The 21,848-nt window shown below is 39.3% G+C and overlaps 1 protein-coding gene across 1 annotated transcript; it reads right to left on the bottom strand.

The window, feature by feature from the left end:
* Positions 1-389: 389 nt before the first annotated feature.
* On the bottom strand, positions 390-7,242 carry LOC131894326 (zinc finger protein 54-like). Its single transcript, XM_059244577.1, has 3 exons — positions 6,634-7,242; positions 4,520-4,646; positions 390-2,847 (listed from the first exon to the last, which is right to left on the bottom strand). The coding sequence occupies exons 1-3, from the start codon at positions 6,661-6,663 to the stop codon at positions 1,031-1,033; spliced, it is 1,974 nt and encodes a 657-aa protein (XP_059100560.1). The 5' UTR covers positions 6,664-7,242; the 3' UTR covers positions 390-1,030.
* Between the last annotated feature and the right edge of the window lie 14,606 nt (positions 7,243-21,848).

Raw genomic sequence — 21,848 nt, forward strand, 5'->3', positions numbered from 1 at the left:
GGCATAGATTAATGGAAATGGATTAATTTAAGCTGTAAGAGCAGTTAGCAAGAAGCCTGCCACGGCCATACAGTTTGTAAGCAATATAAGTCTCTGTGTTTGCTTGGTTGGGTCTGAGTGGCTGTGGGACTGGCGGATGATAGAAATTTGTCCTGACTGTGGGCCAGGCAGGAAAACTCAAGCTACACTATGTGAAGGGTTTGTCAAATTCAATTCATTTGGGGAGCCGAGATAGACAGTATATATTCTCGACCTTTATGTTTTCATAGTAGTATGAATTTTGTGATGTACAAACACAATTAGATGTGAAAGTAAAGGTTTTATAATTTTTTTTATGTTACTTTATTAGGATTCTTTTTGGTTTTGACAAAGAGTTTATGTAGTCCTGGCTGTCCTGGAACTCAGTATATAGATGATGTCCTCTGACACAGAGAACTTCTTGTCTCTGCATCATGAGTGCTGGGAACAAAGGAGTGCACCACCACACCTGGCATTAGTATGAATTTTTGGATGTTGAACAAGATCAATGTTTTTATTACATTTTTTTTTTTTTACCAGGGGCTGGAGACATGGCTTAGTGGGTAAGAGCACTGATTGCTCATCCAAAAGACCAGTGTTCAATTCCCAAAACATGCATGGTAGTTCACAATGGTCTGTAACTCCAGCTTCAGGGGATCTGATGACCCCTTCTGTACTCTATCTGTACAAGGCATACATGTAGTGCACATACAGTTACAGGCAGAACATAAATACACATTAAAAGAAATAAAAAGCTTTTTCCACTGTTACATTGCAGAATTTTATTTTAATATAAACTCTAGGATATTTTTTAAAATTTAAAACTTCAATGACTTTCACAAGTTTCTTATCTTGTTGTTTCCATTTTGTATACTATTGTGACTTGTAAGCAGAGAATACTGGAAAATGCAATGTCACATTATTTACAATAGTATGTTTCTCTAAAATATAAATTTTCTAATATTTCCTAAGCTTCAAAATCTAGATAAAGGATGCATCAGTTTTTGCATTTTTATTTTTTCTCTCCATTATGGATTTTCTGATGTCTCCATAAACCAGAAGAGTAGGCAAAAGATTTGTCACATTCCTGACAACTGTAACGTCTCTCTCCAGTATTAACTCTCTGATATTTTCTCTCATGGGTAAAGGACTTCTCGTATTCCATTCGTTTGTAAAGTTTCCCCCCAGTGTGAACACTCTGATGTCTTCTAAGATTTGCTCGAAGGGTAAAGGACTTGTCACATTCCATACATTTGTAAGGTTTCTCCCCAGTGTGAATTCTCTGATGTCTTGTAAGATCTGAGCAATTGGTAAAGGATTTGTCACACTCCTTACATCTGTAAGGTCTCTCTCCAGTATGAACTCTCTGATGTTTTCTAAGATTTACAATATGGATAAAGGATATGTCACAGTCTTTGCATTTGTGAAGTTTCTCTCCAGTATGACTTTTCTGGTGTTCTCTAAGATATGAGCAGCTAGTATAAGACCTGTCACATTCCTTACATTTGTAAGGTTTCTCCCCAGTATGAACACTCTGATGTCTTTTAAGATGTGAGCAACTGGTAAATGATTTGTCACATTCCTTACAACTGTAAGGTCTCTCTCCAGTATGAACTCTCTGATGTATTTTAAGACTTGCAATATGGATATAGGACATGTCACAGTCTTTGCATTTGTGAAGTTTCTCTCCAGTATGAATTTTCTGATGTGTCCTTAAACCAGAAGATTGGGCAAAAGATTTGTCACATTCCTGACAACTGTAAGGTCTCTCTCCAGTATGAACTCTCTGATGTGTTTTAAGATGTGAGTCCCGGTTAAAGGATTTGTCACATTCCATACATTTGTAAGGTTTCTCCCCAGTATGAATTTTCTGATGTCTTCTAAGGGTTGAGTTCAAGGTAAAGGACTTGTCACATACCTCACATTGGTAAGGTTTTTCACCAGTATGGATTATGTAATGCCTGTTAAGAAGTGATAATTTAGGGAAGGCTCTGTCACAGTCACTGCACTTGTAAAGCTTCTCTCCATTGAGTCTGTAATGCCTTCTAAAATGTGAAAGCTGATGAAAGACCTTGCCACATTCTTGGTAAGTATAATGTCTCCCAGCAGTATGCATTTTTTGATGTTTCTTTAGAGTAGAAGAGTGGGCAAAGGATTTGTCACAGTCCTTACATTTGTAAGGTTTCTCTCCAGTATGCCTTTTCTGGTGGCTTTTAAGTGCTGACAGCTGACAAAATGACTTTCCAAATTCTTCGAATTTGTAAGGTTTCTCCCCAGTAAGAAGTCTTTGATGTATTTGAAGACTTGAAATCTGGGTAAAGGATTTTTCACAAACTTTGCACTTATAGGGTTTAATTCCAGTATGAATTCTCTCATGTTCCGTGAGGCCTGAGGCAGCATTGAAGCATTTACTGCATTCCCCACAATGGTACGGTTTCTCACCAATGTAGATTGGGTTTTTTTGCAAAAAATTGTATGAAGAGCTAATATAGTCATCATATTCTCCCTGCCTGGGTTCTTTCTTTGCAGTGTAGAGTCTCTGATCTTGAGCAGTGTTAGAATACAAATTTAAGGATTTCTCACAGTTTTTTAACTTGCAAGATTCTTCTCCAGTGTGCATACTTTCATATCTATCTGGATTTGAAGAGTCAATAGAGGCATCCCTGTGATTATTGTATCTTGAGTTATTAGAGTTTCCTGTAGTTTCACTTGTTTTATAAAGTACACATATGGAGGGATCATGAAGCACTTTGCCAAGTTCATTACACTGATAAGACTCCTTTTCAGTCTTCACCTGTTGATGGACAGGATCACATTTGCAATAGTTCTCTGAAAATGAGTACAATTCAGATTAATAGGGCTTGTTCCAATAATAAACATGTGATAAAAATGACTGTCTCCCCAAGTTCTCTTTTAACATAAGTCAACATGGAACTATTTAGATTAGAGCTCCCAGTAGTGGACATTTTTCATTCACTGAACTGTATGGATTTTCACAAAAATGGCATAACAGCCTCCAAAGGTCAGTGGTTTATAACAGATATCTCATTTTTATCAGAAATTTCTAACTGGGAAACAAAAGGAAAAATATAATTAAGGGTTGTAAATTAGCTTTGGGATAGAGCTCACAGAGATTATAGTTAGAATACATGTCTCTATCTTTAAATATTTCTTCTCAGAAATTGATGAAAAGGAGTTTAATCTAATCCCAAGTTAAAGGTATTTATACTTAACTGATAGGCAATGAACAATACTGTTCAGAAGACCCAATTCCTTTTAAGATTAAAGTCTTACTTAAAAGCATCAAAAAGTTTATTATTATCATTTTTTCTAAAGCAAGGCATTAGATTCTAGAAAAGTAACGAATGCAAAGACAGTATTCAGCCAGGCATCAGAGGCTCTAGATCATTTGAGGCAGGGCTGTCATGGGCACCTATTGCTTATTTCTATCCTCCACTGTCTGAGCTCCACACACTGCTGTGTTTCTTAACTTTCCTCATAGGGTTATTCTCAAGTCCATTCTGTACATGGACTCATGAGATCATTTCACAGCAGGGTGTCTGTGTATTTTCCACAAGGAAGAAAGTGAAGGATGTAATATGAAGATATGCGTACAAGGAAGGCAATTACAGAATAATCCTACTACATGGACTCATGTTAGACTTAAAATTTTGTAAAATTATTCCAATCTGTTTTCAGCAGAATAAAATAAAACTGTACTTTGTACTAATATTAAGTCACTATAATTCTTGTGTAATAAGACACAACACCTTCTAATAGTTATTACAACAGACCGATACATCCTGGGGCAGAATACTATACTAAGTTAAATGATGAAGAATCCTTTCAAGTGGAATTGAATGCAGCAAAACCATTTTTCTTTCACCTGAAGTCTTCACAGTTCTCTCTTGTTCATTCATGAGCCCACCCTAGTTGTGGCTACTCTCTCCTCTCCACATTCCAGGACAATCTCATTCTTTCCAGACAGGTGATCACGCCTACCTCTAATATATAATCCACATGTTTTTGAGGCAGCCCATGACCCATGCTAGAACTTTTAGAAAGAATACAGAAGTCTAAGGCAGTACTACACTCAGTATATGAGAACACAAAACAGAGGAATTTAGGCAAGATTTCTTGACTGATATTTCTTCTCAAATTATTCAGTATATTTAGTATTTTTGGTTTGTGTATCTTGAACTTTTCTCAAAATTAAAACCATGTCAACAGTGATAATGGATATGGAGCTTTAAGATATGAGTGGAAATATTATATGCTACTGAGTTTATGGATGAATCTTAGAACCAAAATAAAGGGTGGATGATACCTTGAAATGGAAAATGGAAAAGAAAAAAGGAAATTGTATGAAATAGTTCTTTCCTACCACTAAACTTTGCCTGGTCTCCTGTTGGTTTTTTCAGGACAACTTAACAGATTTTACATCCCATGAAGTCAACAAACAAAAGATGGGTTAAGAATTCTACAAGCAAAATGTTCTCACCCACAAAGACCAGGTTGTTGTAATTCTCCACCATCACATCAATGTACAAAGACCGCTGAGCAAAGTCTAGGCATTCCCACTCCTCCTGGGAGAAGTCAATAGTCACATCCCTGAATGTCAACAGGTTCTGAAATGAAAAAGTATGGTTTGACCACATGATAACCTGGAATTCTTTCTCAGATATAAGGAGACAGAATGTAGATAAGTGAAGATAATTACTCAAAATGTGATTTCCAATACTGTCACATTCTATCATGAACGTTCTAACTCTGTGAAAACAGAATGAAACAATAGTCTTACAAGCAGTATACATGAAACAGAAAACACATTTAAGGTCTGGACTTGGTTAACTATTTGTTATTGGATGGTGTGTTTGTTACACAGGATCACAGGAGACATGTCTCAGGAGGAAAATTCATAATGAGGAAATGTGCTTTAAATACTTTTACTGTAGATCATGCTAAAAGACTGACACAAATCAATCCTGTGTGTACTTGGGCCTTACATGACTCTATTATAACAGACTCAGTTGGAATGTTTAAACTCTAGGTCCAATGCCACATCATCAAATAGCAAAGGGGTAGGTATGGAAGATAGAATATATGACTGATTTTATAGACAAATAGTTTTGTTTGTTTTTTTCAACATTAGCAAGGATTGTAACAGCACTACAAACTGTCAATTTTAACATTAACATATAAGTGTTCTATGGAATTAATTTTATGAGAATCTGTGGGCCACTACGAACAGATACAGCAATCTGCATCAGCTATATTTGATATAACCCAAAATTTCCATAAGAATATGCATAAACCAACAGATACAAATAACAATTTCAGAAGTTTTGAAAAATATTTCATTTTTCTCCCAAAGAGTAATAAATATTGAGGGAAGTCCAAGAACACATCAAAATATGTTTAAGGTATAGATAGATAAGAGAATCTGTACCAGTGACACTTTGGATAAAGTATTTACCAAAAAATTTAAAACATTACCAAGAATTTACCAAAAATTAAATTCATTAAATACCAAGAAAATAAAACTGCAAATCAACAAATGGCCAAAGAACTAAATAGGCACTTTTCAAAGTCAGAAATTCAAATGGCCAATAAAGATTACAAAATCATTCAGGATCCCAAAGGACAACTGTGGAAAAGCAAATTAAAAGTATTTGGAAATACTGCCCACCCCAAGCTGAATAGCTATCATCAACTAACCTGACAACAAATGTTTGAGGGGATATAGAGAGAAAGGAAGCCTTATTCACTGTTGATGGAAAGCAGGGTGCAAATTAATACAGCCATAGTGGCAATCAGTTTGGAAATTATCAAAGAAACTGAAAGAGAACTAACAAATGACCAAGTTCTTTCCCTCCTGGCCATAAACCCAGAGAACAACCCACCCCACAACAGAGATATTTATACTCCATGATTACTGCTGTTTTAATCACCAAAGAAAAATTATTGGAATCAAACTAATTATTAACAGATGAATGGATAATGAAAATTGTATAAAATGGAACACAATTCTGCTAGAGAAAAAAATAGAGTAAAAATCTGCATGAAAATGGATGGATGCAAAATGTGTAATATTAAGTGTGGTCATATACTTTTAGAGAAAAGACACTACGTTTTCATTCATATGCAGAATCCACCCAGTAATATATGTATGTAGAATCAATGTATAGGTGGATACAGTATAACATGGAGAAAAGAGAACAGAAAAGGTTAAATTATCAGGGACTAAATGCAGGTAATGAACACCAGTTATGAAAAAGGATATAAAGCTAAGTGCTCTTCTAGTTCTAATTCTGTCAAAGGTGTTCGGGGTTTTGGGGGTGGATAAGGAAATCAAAATATATTCAATTATGAAAATATAACATCCCATGTGAGGCTCCAGAGCTTCTGTTCTCTATGGCAACTCTAACTGTATTAAAGGGCATCGAGTTGTATAGTCTTTGGGAATGCTTAATTTCATTGTGTGATTTTGTTGTTTTTCTGTTTGCAGAACTGCTCATAATAAAATTTTTAAAAATTATCAGAAGCAGATAATTAAAGGCTTTTAATACATCAAAGTATAACAGATTTAGATAAAGAGTGGAAATGACCACTGACCTGCGACATGTTTACTGGAGAATCAGCCATTTCTAACTGTTTCTCTTCTTTGAGTTTCTCTTTCAGGAACAATGAAGAGATGGTTGCTTCCCTTTCAAATCAAGGGGTTTAAAAGGAAGAGTTAAAATTATACTGTTTAAAGAACAACGTCAAACCACATGAAAGACCCAAGCAACAGATTGCTACTGGGTGTCCAATCAATGATTCCAAAGCCAGGAGAGCATGAAAAGACATTTGAAGCTTGAAAAGAAAAATCACCATCAAGCATCTTGTTGCACAAAGAAAATTACTCTCTTAAAATTGATGGACACATAAGTGCATTTCAAGGTAGTCACCAATTAACACAAAATTGATTTCACTAAAGCAGCACTCACGTAATAGAGGCAAAATATATACAGCAGAGTCAGAGGAATCATCAATTAGAACATGGGAAATAATAAATTTCACGTGAGGAATAGAGAAATACAGGAGAACTGCGAAGTAATCATACATGAGCAAGACAGCAAACCACTATTTCTCAAACAAGAAGAATACTACCAATAATCCAACCAGCAACAACATAAAATTAAACCATAGGAAATTAAAATGCCATAAAAAACTAGCCACACTAAAAATAAAAATAGAGAATCCTCAACTAAATAAACAAACCTTGAAGCTAAATAAATTCAGCACATAACCCAGCTGTTCCTTTCCTTGGAAAAGGGACTGGACATCCTACTCCAGATACTTGCTCACCCAAGTTCATTGCTGCTCTATTCACAATAGTTACAAAATGGCAACAACCTAAATGTCCTTCAACTGACAAATGGATAGTGAAAGTGTGGTACATATACGCTATGGAATACTATTCAGCTGTGAAGTAAATTAAAATCATGAGCTTTGCAAGTAAATGAATGGACCCAGAAAAGATCATATTCAGTGAGGTAATCCATACCCAGGGAGACATACATTGCATGATCATAGAAGTTCCTATCTCCAAATCTTCAGATGTGAGTATACAACCTGGAGTGACTGCAGTAACCAGAAAAGTAAGAAGAGACCACTGTGGGTTGTCGGAGAGTAACATAGATGGAGTACAGGGAACAAGTGTCTGAAGAGGGAAATGGAAAAAAGAAAAAGGGGGGTGAGGATTTAACTATGGAGCAAGGACAGATATGAACACAGAAGAAGGATGGTAAAATAACAGTAAGCATGTCTGTAAAATTCAGAAGGAATCCATCTATTTCTTGACTATTATCCATCCATCAAAAAATGCCTATAATACATCTAAGTCTCTGTAAGCATATACATTTAGAGTATAAATAAAAATTTCCCAACTGGATTGATGATGCTCCTCACAAAAGCCATAGAATTTCTAACAAAATGACCAACAACAGGGGTAAAAAAAAAGCCTGCTTTGGGGCCATCTGGCTGGGCCCCCAGGGAAGGTTCCCCTTCTCCAAGATCCTCCCGGCAGACCCTGCAGTCTACACCCCCCCCACACACACACTTCCTGAGAATTGGAGACCAGCCCCCAGCACCCATCTGGACCAGTGGTGAGTGCCTGGGGTCATACTCTGAGAGGCCTGCCCCTAGGTCCCATCCCTGGGAACCAGCCGTTCTGGGGAAGACATGCCCAACTTGGCCCCAGTTTCTGGCCATTGGGCGGGGCCCCTGGGAGAGCACCCCTTCTCTAAGACCCCCGGCAGACCCTGCAGTCTACACGCCCTGCCCATCCGCCCAAGACCCCCCCCCCCCAACTTCCTGAGAATTGGAGACCAGCCCCCAGCACCTATCTGGACCAGAGAGGCTTCCTGAAACGCCAAATCTGTGAGCTCTGTATGGACCAAGAGCACTGATAAGACCAAGAACAAATCCATGAGGAGATGGGCTGACGTCAAGGCAGAAGTACATACAACAAAAAAAGAGCAATACAGCAACACCAGAACCTAGCCCTCCTCCAACAGCAAGACCTGAACATCACAAAATGGAAGAAGCAGAAAAAAAGCAACCTTAAGAATAACATAATGAAGATGCTAGAGGCCTACAAAGAAGAAATCAAAAATGAAATTGAGGAGCAGACAAACAAAAAATGGGAAGAATGCTATAAAAAAACTAGAAGAAAAGACAAATAAAACAGAAGAAAATAATAAATCCATGAAAGAAAACAATGAAAAAGCAAAGAAACAGATAAGGGAAACAGTCTAGGCCTGAAAAGGGAAAGAGAAAAAAAATGAAGAAGATACAAACAGAGGGAATGCTGGAAAATAGAAAATCTGAGTAAACGAACAGGAACTACAGATGCAAGTATAACCAACAGAATGCAAGAGATGAAAGAGAGGATCTCTGGCGTTGAAGATACAGTAGAAGAAATAGATTCATCAGTCAAAGAAAACACTAAAGCCAACAAGGTCATGACCCAAAATGTCCAGGAAATTTGGGAAACCATGAAAAGACCAAACCTAAGAATAATAGGGATAGAGGAAGGAGAAGAATACCAACTCAAAGGCACAGAAAATATATTCAACAAGATCACAGAAGAAAACTTCCAACTTAAGGAAATGCCTATGAAGATACAAGAAGCCTATAGAACACCAAACAGACTAGACCCCCCCAAAAAAGTCCCCTCACCACATAATAATTAAACAACTAAACATATAGAATAAAGAAAGGATATTAAGAGCAGCAAAAGGAAAAGGCCAAGTGACTTATAAAGGCAAACCCATCAGAATAATACCCAATTTCTCAATGGAGACTTTGAAAGCCAGAAGGACCTGGACAGATGTAATGCAGACACTAAGAGACCATGGATGCCAGCCTAGACTAATATACCCAGCAAAACTTTCAATCATCATAGACGGAGTGAACAAGACATTCCAAGACAAAGCCAGATTTAAACAATACTTATCCAAAAACCCAGGCCTATAGAAAGCACTAGAAGGAAAATTCCAACCTAAGGAAGTCAGATACACCCTCGAAAACACAGGCAACAGATATAACACCATAGCAGTAAACCCCAAAGAGAAGCACACACATTCTACTACCAAAAAAAAATAACAATAATAATAACAGGAATGAACAATCACTGGTCATTAATATCCCTTAATATCAATGGACTTAATTCACCTATAAAAAGACACAGGCTTACAGAATGGATACGAAAGCAGGACCCATCTTTCTGCTGCATACAAGAAACACACCTCAAATTCAAAGATAGATACTACCTAAGAATAAAAGGCTGGGAAAAGACTTTCCAATCAAATGGTCTTAAGAAGCAAGTGGGTGTAGCCATCCTAATATCCAGCAAAATAGATTTCAAACTAAAATTAATCAAAAGAGATCAAGAAGGGCATTATATACTCATCACAGGAAAGATCCACCAAGATGAAGTTTCAATTCTGAACATTTATGCCCCAAACACAAGGGCACTCACATATGTAAAAGAAACATTACTAAAGCTTAAATCACATATAAAACCCTACACATTAATAGTGGGAGACTTCAACACCCCACTTTCAAAATTGGACAGATCTCCCAAATTGAAACTTAACAGAGAAATAAAAGACTTATCTGATGTTATGTCTCAAATGGACTTAATCGATATCTACACAACATTCCATCCTAACAAAAAAGAATATACCTTCTTCTCAGCACCCCTAAAATCGACCACATACTTGGCCACGAAGCAAATGTCAACAGACACAAAACAATTGGAATAACCTCCTGCATTCTATCAGACCACCATGGTTTAAAGTTAGATTTCAACAACAACAAAAACTACAGAAAGCCTACAATCTCATGGAAACTGAATAATACCCATCTGAATCACCAATGGTTAAGGAAAAAAATAAAGAAATTAAAGACTTCCTAGAATTCAATGAAAACAAATATACCACATACACAAACTTATGGGACACCATGAAAGCAGTGCTAAGAGGGAAATTCATAGCACTAAATGCCCACATAATGAAATTGGAGAAATCTCACACTAGTGACTTAACAGCACACCTGAAAGCTCTAGAACAAGAAGAAGCAAACTCACCCAGGAAGAATAGGTGCCAGGAAATAATCAAATTGAGAGCTGAAATCAATAAAATAGAAACAAAGAGAACAATACAAAAAATTAATGAAACAAAGAGTTGATTCTTTGAGAAAAATCAACAAGATAGACAAGTCCTTATCCAAACTAACCAAAAGGCAGGGAGAGAGCATCCAAATTAACAAAATCAGAAATGAAAAGGGGGACATAACGATAGACAATGAGGAAATCCAGAGAATCATCAGGTCATACTTCAAAAACCTCTTCTCCACAAAACTGGAAAATCTAAAAGAAATGGATAATTTTCTGGATAAGAACCAATACCTAAGTTAAATCAAGACTAGATAAACTAAATAGTCCACTAACCCCTAAGGAAATGGAATCAGTCATTAAAAGTCTCCCAACCAAAAAAGCCCAGGACCAGATGGTTTCAGCACAGAATTCTACCAGATCTTCAAAGAAGAGTTAATACCAATACTCTCTAAATTGTTCCATACAATAGAAACAGAAGGAACATTACCAAACTCCTTCTATGAGGCTACAATTACCCTGATTCCTAAACCAAACAAAGATGCAACAAAGAAAGAACTACAGACCGATCTCCCTCATGAACATTGATGCAAAAATACTCAATAAAATACTGGCAATCAGGCTCCAAGAACACATCAAAACAATTATCCACCATGATCAAGTAGGCTTCATCCCAGGGATACAAGGGTGGTTCAACACAGGAAAGTCTGTCAATGTAATACACCATATAAACAAACTCAAAGAAAAAAACCACATGATCATCTCACTAGATGCAGAAAAGGCATCTGACAAAATCCAACACCTCTTCATGATAAGTCTTGGAGCGATCAGGAATACAGGGAACATACCTAAACATAATAAAGGCAATTTACAATAAGCCAACAGCCAACATCAAATTAAATGGAGAGAAACTCAAACTCAAAGCGATTCCACTAAAATCAGGAACAAGGCAAGGCTGTCCGCTCTCCCCATACTCCGGGTTCCAGAACAGCATGTGCCAGCTCCCGCCAGTCCAGTGGTATAATCCTATTATAAGCTGACCAGGTGTTTAACATTTGCTTTACATATGGGGAATGCATGCCATAAAATACTATTGCTTCCTTAAACCTTCGTAAATCTAACATTTCAATTGGAGCCCAGATATTTTGTGTATTCATTTTATCAGGTAACTGCTGTACGGTTACTAGATAAATTAAGGATGACTGTGTGAAAACAGGCTTTCTTTCTGTAACCTTATGATCCAATCTTGAAACAACTTCACTGTTAATTTCTTCCATCTGAATTTGAATTTCTCTATAATTCATTTTAACAGCTTTAACAGGTTTTTCTAAAACTTTTATCCTGGCACTTAAATTGACTATCTTTTAAAATAGTAAAAAGAGGATAAGAAAAGTAATCAAGTGCATAATTCGATCAACATTAATCTTCTCATATAGTTGTTCCATTGTGAGACTCCCTAAAATTTCAAACAAGGCCCAATTTTCTTCCAATGTACACATAAAACCCATTTTTTTAAAAATGTGGGGAAAAAATCTCTTTTAAATAGTTTCCTTTAAAAAATCTGATACGTTAATTGACTTACCAAGTCTGCGTAACAGTAGAAATCAGAGGGAATTTAAAAACAGCCACCTAGTGTCTGAGGTGTGTGTGTGGGAGGGAGGGAGGGAGAGGGAGGGGGAGGGGGAGGGAGAGGGGGAGAGGGGGAGAGGGGGAGAGGGAGGGAGGGAGGGAGAGAGGGGGAGAGAGAGAGAGAGAGAGAGAGAGAGAGAGAGAGAGAGAGAGAGAGAGAGAGAGAGCAAGAAAGCATAGCTACAAGTTCTGGCTAAAAGCTTAAATCCAGCCACGTGTTCCCGCTTGAGCCGAGTCAAGCCTAGGCTCTGGCATCCTTAAGCTCTGACCACGTGAGTTGTCTTTACAGGCAGGGGCCCTGTTAAGCAGGGCATGCCTGAGTTGTTTGTAGCACTGGCTTTAAGCAAGTAGCTCCAGCTGCAGCTAACAGCTTGGGGGTCCCGCCTGAGAACAAGCCGACCTGGGCCCAAGCTAGGGAGCCGGGCCGCCCAGGTGGGAAACCGGACCTGCCACCAAGCCAAGCCAAGCCAAGCCAAGCCAAGCCAAGCCAAGCAGTTTTTAATGGACTCTTGCCACGTGGGCGCCAAATGTAGATGTAACCGTCTTATTCAATAAGAAACACAGAACCAATGCAAAGATGAAAGCCCAAGAGGTCAGAGCTAAGAGCCTTAACCTTCACAATCACGGTGGTCCTACCTCTCCAAAAGAGACCTACTTCCTGTGTCTGTCTTTTTATAGTGTTTCTGTTCTGCCTTCTCATTGGTTGTAAACCTCTTAGTCACTCTTAGTCACAGGACCTCTTAGTCACTGCCTGTCTGTACAGACCTCCAGGTCTTATATGGTTGGTATTGAGATTAAAGGTGTGTGTCTCCAATGCTGGCTGTATCCTTGAACACACAGAGATCCACCTAGTTCTGTCTGCCTACCAAGTGCTGGGATTAAAAGCATGCACCACCACCGCCCAGTTTCTGCTATGGTTTGCTAATAGCTCTGACCCCCGGGCAACTTTATTTATTAACATACAAATCACATTTTAGTACAAATAAAATATCACCATAATAAGTGAGTTATCGTAATTATTCAAAAGATGCTTTCTTATATCATTCTGTACTATAATGCATTTAAATTTTTTTTGTTTTCTATTTTTCCCTGAAGCAGGGTATTTTCTGTGCAGTGCTGGCTGTCCTTGAAGTCACTATGAACACCTTGCCAGCCTCCAACATACTGCGTTCCACCTGCCTCTGTTTTGAGTGTTGGGATTAAAGGCCTGTGCCACCAGGCCTGGCAAAGACACTTTTCAGAATGCTGTATTTACATCCCAGTGTGCACATGTCTCAGATGGAAAATTAATGGTGGCTAAAAGTTTATTGTTAAAAGTTAATGCTTACAAGTAAATTGTGGAACTCGCAAAAAAAATATACTTTCAGATTCAATGAAATTTGCAAGCGTTCCTTTTATGACTATAATCTATAATCTAAGAATTCGTTCTGTGCGAATTGAGTCTCCAGTTAAATGTGCCACTCTTGAACAGAGAAGTGGTATAACACTTGGTAAGTTAGTACGGATGGTTGCAAATTTCAAGAGCGATGTCGTTTCCACCACAGCAAAGAGAATCATGCTTGCAAATCTCGAGAGAAATTCAGATATTCGATTAGATTATTCTTACAAAAATATTTTGGCAATCAGAAGATCAACTGAAATAAATAAATAAAGTTTTATTCCATATGATCTGAAATATACCAAGGAAAAGACATCCACAGCAGAACTTCGGAGCCGGCTTCCTCATGAACAGCAGAGAAACTGTTCGCACCCCGGTCCCTCCCCTCCCGTGTCCCAGCCCCGCAGCTCCTCTGACCTGGGAGGTTCCAGGGCCGCCGGGCTGCGGTTCCCGCCACTGCGCTGCTGACTGGTGACTTTCCCAGGCCGCCCCGCGCGGAGACTGCGGCTCCGGGGAGGTTTCGGGTCCCCGCGACACCCCGCCGGGTCCTCCGCTCCAGGTCTGCACCACGGTGCAGGACCCCAGCAAAAACCGGGAATGGACCCTTAGTACTGCTGACTTTGGCTCCTTCCAACTTCTCCAGGCTCACACTGTGCCCCAGCTTCCGTTTACGTTAGTCCTCCAACCCCTCCCACGCTCCACTCTTCCCCTACACCAGCCAATGTGCCACATCCTCCCAGCCGCTGTTTCCGGTGGTGTGTCCCCGCCCCATCGGGGACCTCGCCCCTCCCACTGGGTCTCAGGCTGCCTTCCACACAGCTCCAGCTGTCAGGCTGCCCTGGACCCGCTCTGCACAGCCTCCCCACGTGCTTGCTGCCCCCCTAGACCAGAACTGCATCTGTGAGAACGCTGCACCCTGGTTTCTCACCCCCGCAGTGAATCTGAACCCTTCAGATAAAAGACAGGCAGCCAAACCTCGACTTGACTACCAGCTACATACTTTACACCGAACGATAATACGCTTAATTCAGAAGCCAGAGTCTCATCCCCAACACAAACATGACAAGCCAAAAGAAAATACTGCAATTGTGACTTGAGGAGAGACATTTCAGGAACTTGGGTTTTGAAAAGAAATAGGTGCCTCTAACAGATCAGGGCTGAGTTCATCCAGCGCTATACTGCTCTCAACATTCGATGGTGGTCTTATCATTTTACTATCAAACAAATGTTTCTTTTGTGACTCATGCTAAGGATGCTTATTGATAAAATATAGGAAAAAAATTTAATGCAGTGGTGAATGCTGAGACTCTCGGCTGTATCAGATAAAGTAAGGTATGTGGTCGCAGCCCTGAAAACATCAGTTACACCTTCCATCTATGGTTCTGGGAACATTGAGGAAGAGGAGAAGGAAAGGGAATAAGAAGGGAAAGAAGACATGCCATGCTCTAGACTCCACACAGCTGTGGTAATCAGTAACCAACAGCAGCTGTACTGACCTGCATGGACCTCACACTAGACCACAATCAGTCTAGGAAAGGGAAAGGCTCACAGGGCACACACATCTCAAATGTTGGCTATGGATAATGGATGGATTGTAGGAGAAGAATTGCTTCCTTCCTCAGCTTCCTCTGCTGAGCCCACCAGGCTCCAACACATAGGTCCAAACTCACAATCTCACAGATGGCTCTGGATATTGTCAGTGGGTCCCAAAGTAAAATGAATGGAGAGGAACACAATGGAGATTTGTTGGAATTGGGGACCAGAATGATAGAGAGGTAGGAGGTAAGAGTGGTTAGTATTTGAGGCACACACACACACACACACACACACACACACACACACACACACACGGGGATTTCTGTGAATAACTTACAGCCTGCTGTCCAGCTAATCTAACAATGGCTAGTTGTGAACAGAAAGTCCAAGAATCTGATAGTCAGTACACAAGGCTGGAAGTCTCAGCTGGTCTTCAGTGTATGCTGGAATCTCAAACAAGTACGCTCCAATACCACTAAAGGAATGGATGTGCTAACGAGGCTAGGGCAAGCAGGCAAGGAGCAAAAGCTTCCTTCTTCCATGTTGTTAGACTTCCAGCAGAAGGTGTGGCCCAGATTAAAGTTATATCTTCCAGCCTCATGATCCTTCTCAGGCGAGGCATGTGTCCTCCCACCTCAAGATATGGATTAAAGGTGTTTATCTTCCTAGCTCAAAGGTCTTTACTAAAAGTGGATCCACACACTTCAAACCAAGCAAAAATAATCTCTCACAGGTGTGCACTCTATTTCTGTATTGTAGTTCATTCTAGAAATAGTAAATTGGACACCCAAGAGTAGCCATCACAAGTTCACCCCTTGTCAACTTGACACACAATCATATCTCCTTATGTCATGATTAATTTCCAATTGAAGACAATAAGCAGGGCCTAAGAACAGCTAAGCATTATATAACTATCCAAACATAATTGCAAATGTGTTATATATTTAACCATGTCATAATTACACCTAACATGATATAACTTGCTCTCGTACAACTGCAAACACATTTGAAATTTAGCATAGGGTTCAATGTCTCTTTTGGAACAGAACTTTGGTATTTCAAATTTAAATGTGATAACCATTGATATTCTCTTAATTGATGTTATATTACTTGATAACAAAACTGAAAGAAAACACAAATATCTGCACAAAAACATTCTTAGAAAATTCCAATAGAAACACTGGTGTCAGCTATAATTTTCCCTTCTGTTACTGGTCAAATGGCCTTAATGAGTATTTATAACTTTCTTTCTGTACTACCCATTCTATATTTTCTCCACCCTCAGCAGATCTTGGCTCCTTTCCTGAAAAGTGACCCATTCCTTCATTCCAGATGTGTCTGTGCCCTTTGTCATCCTTCCTGGATTAGGCTGTTGTCATTTCCCATTGACTTTAATCACAGGACATGGTAGCACTTAGAGACACCCTAAAGGCTCTCCTGCGCTGCAGACATAATCCCTCTAACACACATTGTGGAGAGGCAATCCTGTTTCCTGGTAATGTGGAAAATCACTCTTCCTAACATGTTTATTCCTTTCTTAGCTTGTTGGTTTAAGGGCATTAGATGCTGAAAGTGACCAGTAAAGCTGAACTGTGACTGAAGCAGTTGTGCTGCTGAGTCAGAACGCTGTCTGGGGAAAGAGCCCAGCCAGGGCAGAACAGAACTGTCCAGGAGTAAAGCTTTCTTTTCTGTCAGAGAAAGCACCTCTTTGAGAAAAGCTTTGTTTCAACTGACTCAGGTGAGATGAGGGAGTGTAGCCCTGAGGGGTGATTGCCTCTGGCATAAACTCTGTCCTTGAGCACCCAGACAAGCAAATGCAACCCACTGGGGGACTGGGCCAGGTGAAGGCCTGATGAGGCAAAACACCTGTCCTAATGGGAGTTTAGAAATGGTAAAAACCTCCCTTGTTAGATTTTCAGTCTGTACGCAAACAACACAGACCCCAAAAACAAACGGACAAAAAGCCACCACTGTAGTGTTGGAAATTGTTTCTGGGGTAGAGGGGATAAACTGAGACCAAACTGGGAACTGTCAGGGAGAAAGAAACAGAAGGGACAGATTCATCCCCAGAAAATGCATGACCTGACAAAGCTGCTTGAGTTTGAGGCAGATTCGGGAGAAAAAAAAGCCCCTACCTCCAAAAGCAGCTAGCAGAGGTACAGAGCCATAGACAGATACCTGAAGCTCTGCATCTGGGGGGGAAGGAACAAGCAAAATGAGAATAAAATCAGTGGGAGAAAATCTCTCTGAAGGAGCTGTGAAAAAGCTCTGTTGTAAATGTTTCTGTTTTTCACTGACTAGCTAAGGCAAACACAAGCCTCGAGGAAAGTTGCTATCAGGAATCCCAGCCTCAATGTCCACTAATGAGGCAGATGCAGTTCTGATTTGGGCCCAGTGTCTGATGAAGGAGAAAAACCTGTTGAAGCCAGCTGAGGAGAGACCAGAAATCTCCCAATGTGCCATCGCTGAAAATGTAAAATGCTTGTTCAAATCTCTCATTGCAAAAGAAAAAAAACTTTGTTCAAACCTCCCAGGCAAGAATTTGTAAGCGAGTCTGGTAAAAGAACCAGTTGACTCTCAGACCCGAAAAGAACTATGGGAAATGAAGTCCAAAAGCTAGCTTGCAATAAGGGACTGATATACGGGAAATGTAGTATTTCAGCTAAAGATGGTGATACTGTCCAAAAACTTTTCAGCTCAGAATGAAGTTTCTTTTCAAAGCAATGCTAGAAAGCTTAATCTTACCTCTTGAGAACTCAGATCAGACAAAAAGCTACCTATAAGAGCAAACAAGCCATTTTAAAATCCTTAAAACAAGGGAAAGCAGTTTATAAACTGAACTTTTTTTTAGATATGAAGGAAACTTGCGTTGAAATTTAAAAAGTTCTTTGCTTTTTGAACAAACAGCTGGCAATGAATGATTACTTTGCAAATCTAATGAGACAAGGAAACAGGCATTCAAAAAGAAATGACTGCTTTATAGATGGGAAACAAACTTCAGTGCTGTGGGAAGTTCTGTATGGCTAATGTGTTGCTGATTGGTCAATAAATAAAACACTGATTGGCCATTGGCTAGGCAGGAAGTATAGGCGGGACAAGGAGGAAAATAAAGCTGGGAAGTGGAAGGCTGAGTCAGAGACACTGCCAGCCGCCGACAGGACAAGCAGCATCATGTGAAGATGCCAGTAAGCCACGAGCCATGTGGCAAGGTAGAGATTAATGAAAATGGATTAATTTAAGCTGTAAGAACAGTTAGCAAGAAGCCTGCCACGGCCATACAGTTTGTAACCAATATAAGTCTCTGTGTTTACTTGGTTGGGTCTGAGCGGCTGAGGGACTGGCAGGTGAGAGAGATTTGCCCTGACCATGGGCCAGGCAGGAAAACTCTAGCTACACTTCAGAAAAGCTGTCTTAAAAAATAGTTGCTTCACCTGAAAGTTTCTTATAAGAAATCAATGCTAAATATCACAGCTGCTAATAACATCAAGGTTAAAGCTAATGAAGTGAAAATACTAAATCCTGAAAATGCTTTTTCTCAGAGTAAGCTAATGAAGCATATGTTTCATGAAAGAACATCTATGTTCTTGACTCCTTTGAATAGTAACAGTTTTGGTGAAAATATTGGAACTAACAACAATCAAGTCAAAATGTTTCAATAAATTCAAGACGCTATTCACAAAAGAAAGCTGCCATGCTTTATGGGCCATATTAGAGCTCACTCCAATCTTCCTGGTCCTTTAGCTGAGGGTAATGCAATGGCTGATAAGTTAACAAAGATAGTAGCATTATCCCAAGCGGAAATGGCTCAACAGTCACATGCTCTTCATCATCAAAATAGCAAAAGCTTAAGAAAGCAGTTCAATCTTACCAAAGAAGCAGCTCGTCAAATAGTTAAACGATGTGGGGTATGTCCAAAATATTTTCCTGTCCCTTACTTAGGGGTAAACCCTCGAGGTCTTCTTCCCAATCATCTATGGCAAATGGATGTTACGCATATTGCAGAATTTGGCAAGTTAAAATATGTACATGTGGCCATTGACACTTATTCAGGATTTTTTAATGGCTAGTGTACAACCTGGGGAAGCTACAAAACATGTAATTATGGCCGGGCGGTGGTGGCGCACGCCTTTAATCCCAGCACTCGGGAGGCAGAGCCAGGCGGATCTCTGTGAGTTCGAGGCCAGCCTGGGCTACCAAGTGAGTCCCAGGAAAGGCGCAAAGCTACACAGAGAAACCCTGTCTCGAAAAACCAAAAAAAAAAAAAAAAAAACAAAAAAAAAAAAAAACATGTAATTATGCACTGCTTGAAGTGTTTTTTGTATATGGGAATACCAAAAATTATTAAAACTGATAATAGTTCTGGGTATAGTAGTAAGGCATTTCAACAATTTTTACCCAATGGGAAATCATACATAAAACAGGTATTCCTTATAATCCTCAGGGACAAGGTATTGTGGAAAGGGCTCATAGCTGTCTTAAAATACAACTTCAAGGCCGGGCGGTGGTGGTGCACGCCTTTAATCCCAGCACTCGGGAGGCAGAGGCAGGTGGATCTCTGTGAGTTTGAGGCCAGCCTGGGCTACCAGTGAGTTCCAGGAAAGGCGCAAAGCTACACAGAGAAAACCAAAAAAAAAAAAAAAAAAAATACAACTTCAAAAAATAAAAATAAAAGAGGAAGAAATTTACCCTCAATCACACATAATGCATTAAATCATGCTTCTTGTTCTGAACTTTTTGAACATGGATGTCCGTGAGCAGTCTGTGCAGATAAGACTTGGTACAGTGGCATCCAAGTGACTTTTGCTCAAGTGAAATGGAAAGATCCCTGCTCGGGATTATGGAAGGATCCTGATCCTGTTTTAATATGGAGTTGAGGACATGTTTGTGTTTTTTCACAAGAGGAGAATGAAGCTCGGTGGTTACCGGAGCGTCTGGTAAGGAGCGTGGAACTAAGGAAGGTCAGCTCCAATGACGTTCCTATAAAGGAACCAGAATGAAAGTGGCTCGATTAGTGTTTCTGAGGTTTTTTCACTAGTTAATGCAAACAGTGAGGAAATAGAGTTCGGAGCTGTGCTGCTTTTGGCTTTACTAGCTCCTTTAGAAAAATATTTTGTATTACCTAATAGCTGTGCAGTATTTGGCCAAGAGCTTTACAGCAGCTAAATATGGTAATTTCACCCTCAGCGTGAAGTGAAGTTTTTCAGTAGGACAAACCAAAATTACTGCTGTAATAGAAACGTTTGTCTGAATTGAAGCACTTAGGGGAACTATCATGAATTTGGGTGAAGGCACAGCCTCTAGTTAAAAACCGTTTACCGCTGGCAGTGCATCTCTGCTGGTTCAGGGACCGCTGAGAGAACTTGGCAACTTTGGGGTGTGGCTTCATCCCGAGAATGTTACAGTCCCCTAGCAACAAGTAAGACAATTCTATAATGACAACACTCACTAAATCCCAGTGTTGTATAGTAAAGCTGACTATAAACTCTAGCCTTTAGAAATGATGTACGCACTTCCTGTCTAAGAGAATCTTTCTAATAGAGATAGTGATGATAATTAAGAGTAAGAAATAGAAAAAGATGAACATAAGATATGTGAGTTTGTAGAAGTTATTCTCTTGTTAGATCTTTGTTAAGAAATCTTTGGGTGTTTGCTAAGTTAGATATATGCTAATGGTAGCCCTGTATAAGTTTGTAAAATAGATCTATAGAGTTCCTTTAAGAATATAAGCTTGCAAGAAGTATCTAAGGTAGTCTTAAGACATGTAGTAATAAGCTTGTAAGAAGTAAAGATGCTAGTTGTATATGTAAGTTTAAATAAGAAATAAGATGGAGGCCGGGCGGTGGTGGCGCACGCCTTTAATCCCAGCACTCGGGAGGCAGAGCCAGGTGGATCTCTGTGAGTTCAAGGCCAGCCTGGTCTACCAAGTGAGTTCCAGGAAAGGCGCAAAGCTACACAGAGTAAACCCTGTCTCGAAAAACCAAAAAAAAAAAAAAAAAAAAAAAAAAAAGAAATAAGATGGAAAGATATTTGCTTAGTACTTCTATAGTTTCCTTAAGAAGTATAAATAGATGTTAAGATTATATGTGAGTTTGTAAAGTGTAAATGTTGAATGTGAGTCTAAATGCTTTGCAAGGCAAAATATGTTATATGTGAGTTTGTAAAAGTGTAAATGTTAAGTGTGAGTATATTCTTAATGTATATGGTGAAAGAACCTGAGATACAGACGTTAATGTCCTAGTAGACTGCAAAGCAGGCAGTCTGAATGGTTTCAAAAGCTCCAGAAGCCGCTAAGAAGCTAAGAATGGCGGACACCAGAACCAGCACAACAAGGCATCCGCAGCTGAGATCCGTGGAAAATCAACGCAACACAGAAAAACCTGAGCTAACAGCAAAAAACGGTGCAGTTTAAAATATTACTATAACTAAAAAGGTCTCTGGCTTGAGAATAAAAGTTGCAGAGATGCTTGTTTGAACTAAAATTGGTAACTGCAAAAAGTTTTCGTTGTAAAACGTCTCTTCATATTTGGAAGTGAAAGCCTGATACCAGAATTTACTTTTTTGCACTTTTTGAACTTAAAATGAGATAAAACTACAAAAAGATTTTCATTACGGATTTATTAACAT

Source organism: Peromyscus eremicus, chromosome 1 (genome assembly GCF_949786415.1).
Source record: "Peromyscus eremicus chromosome 1, PerEre_H2_v1, whole genome shotgun sequence".
NCBI lineage: Eukaryota > Metazoa > Chordata > Mammalia > Rodentia > Cricetidae > Peromyscus > Peromyscus eremicus.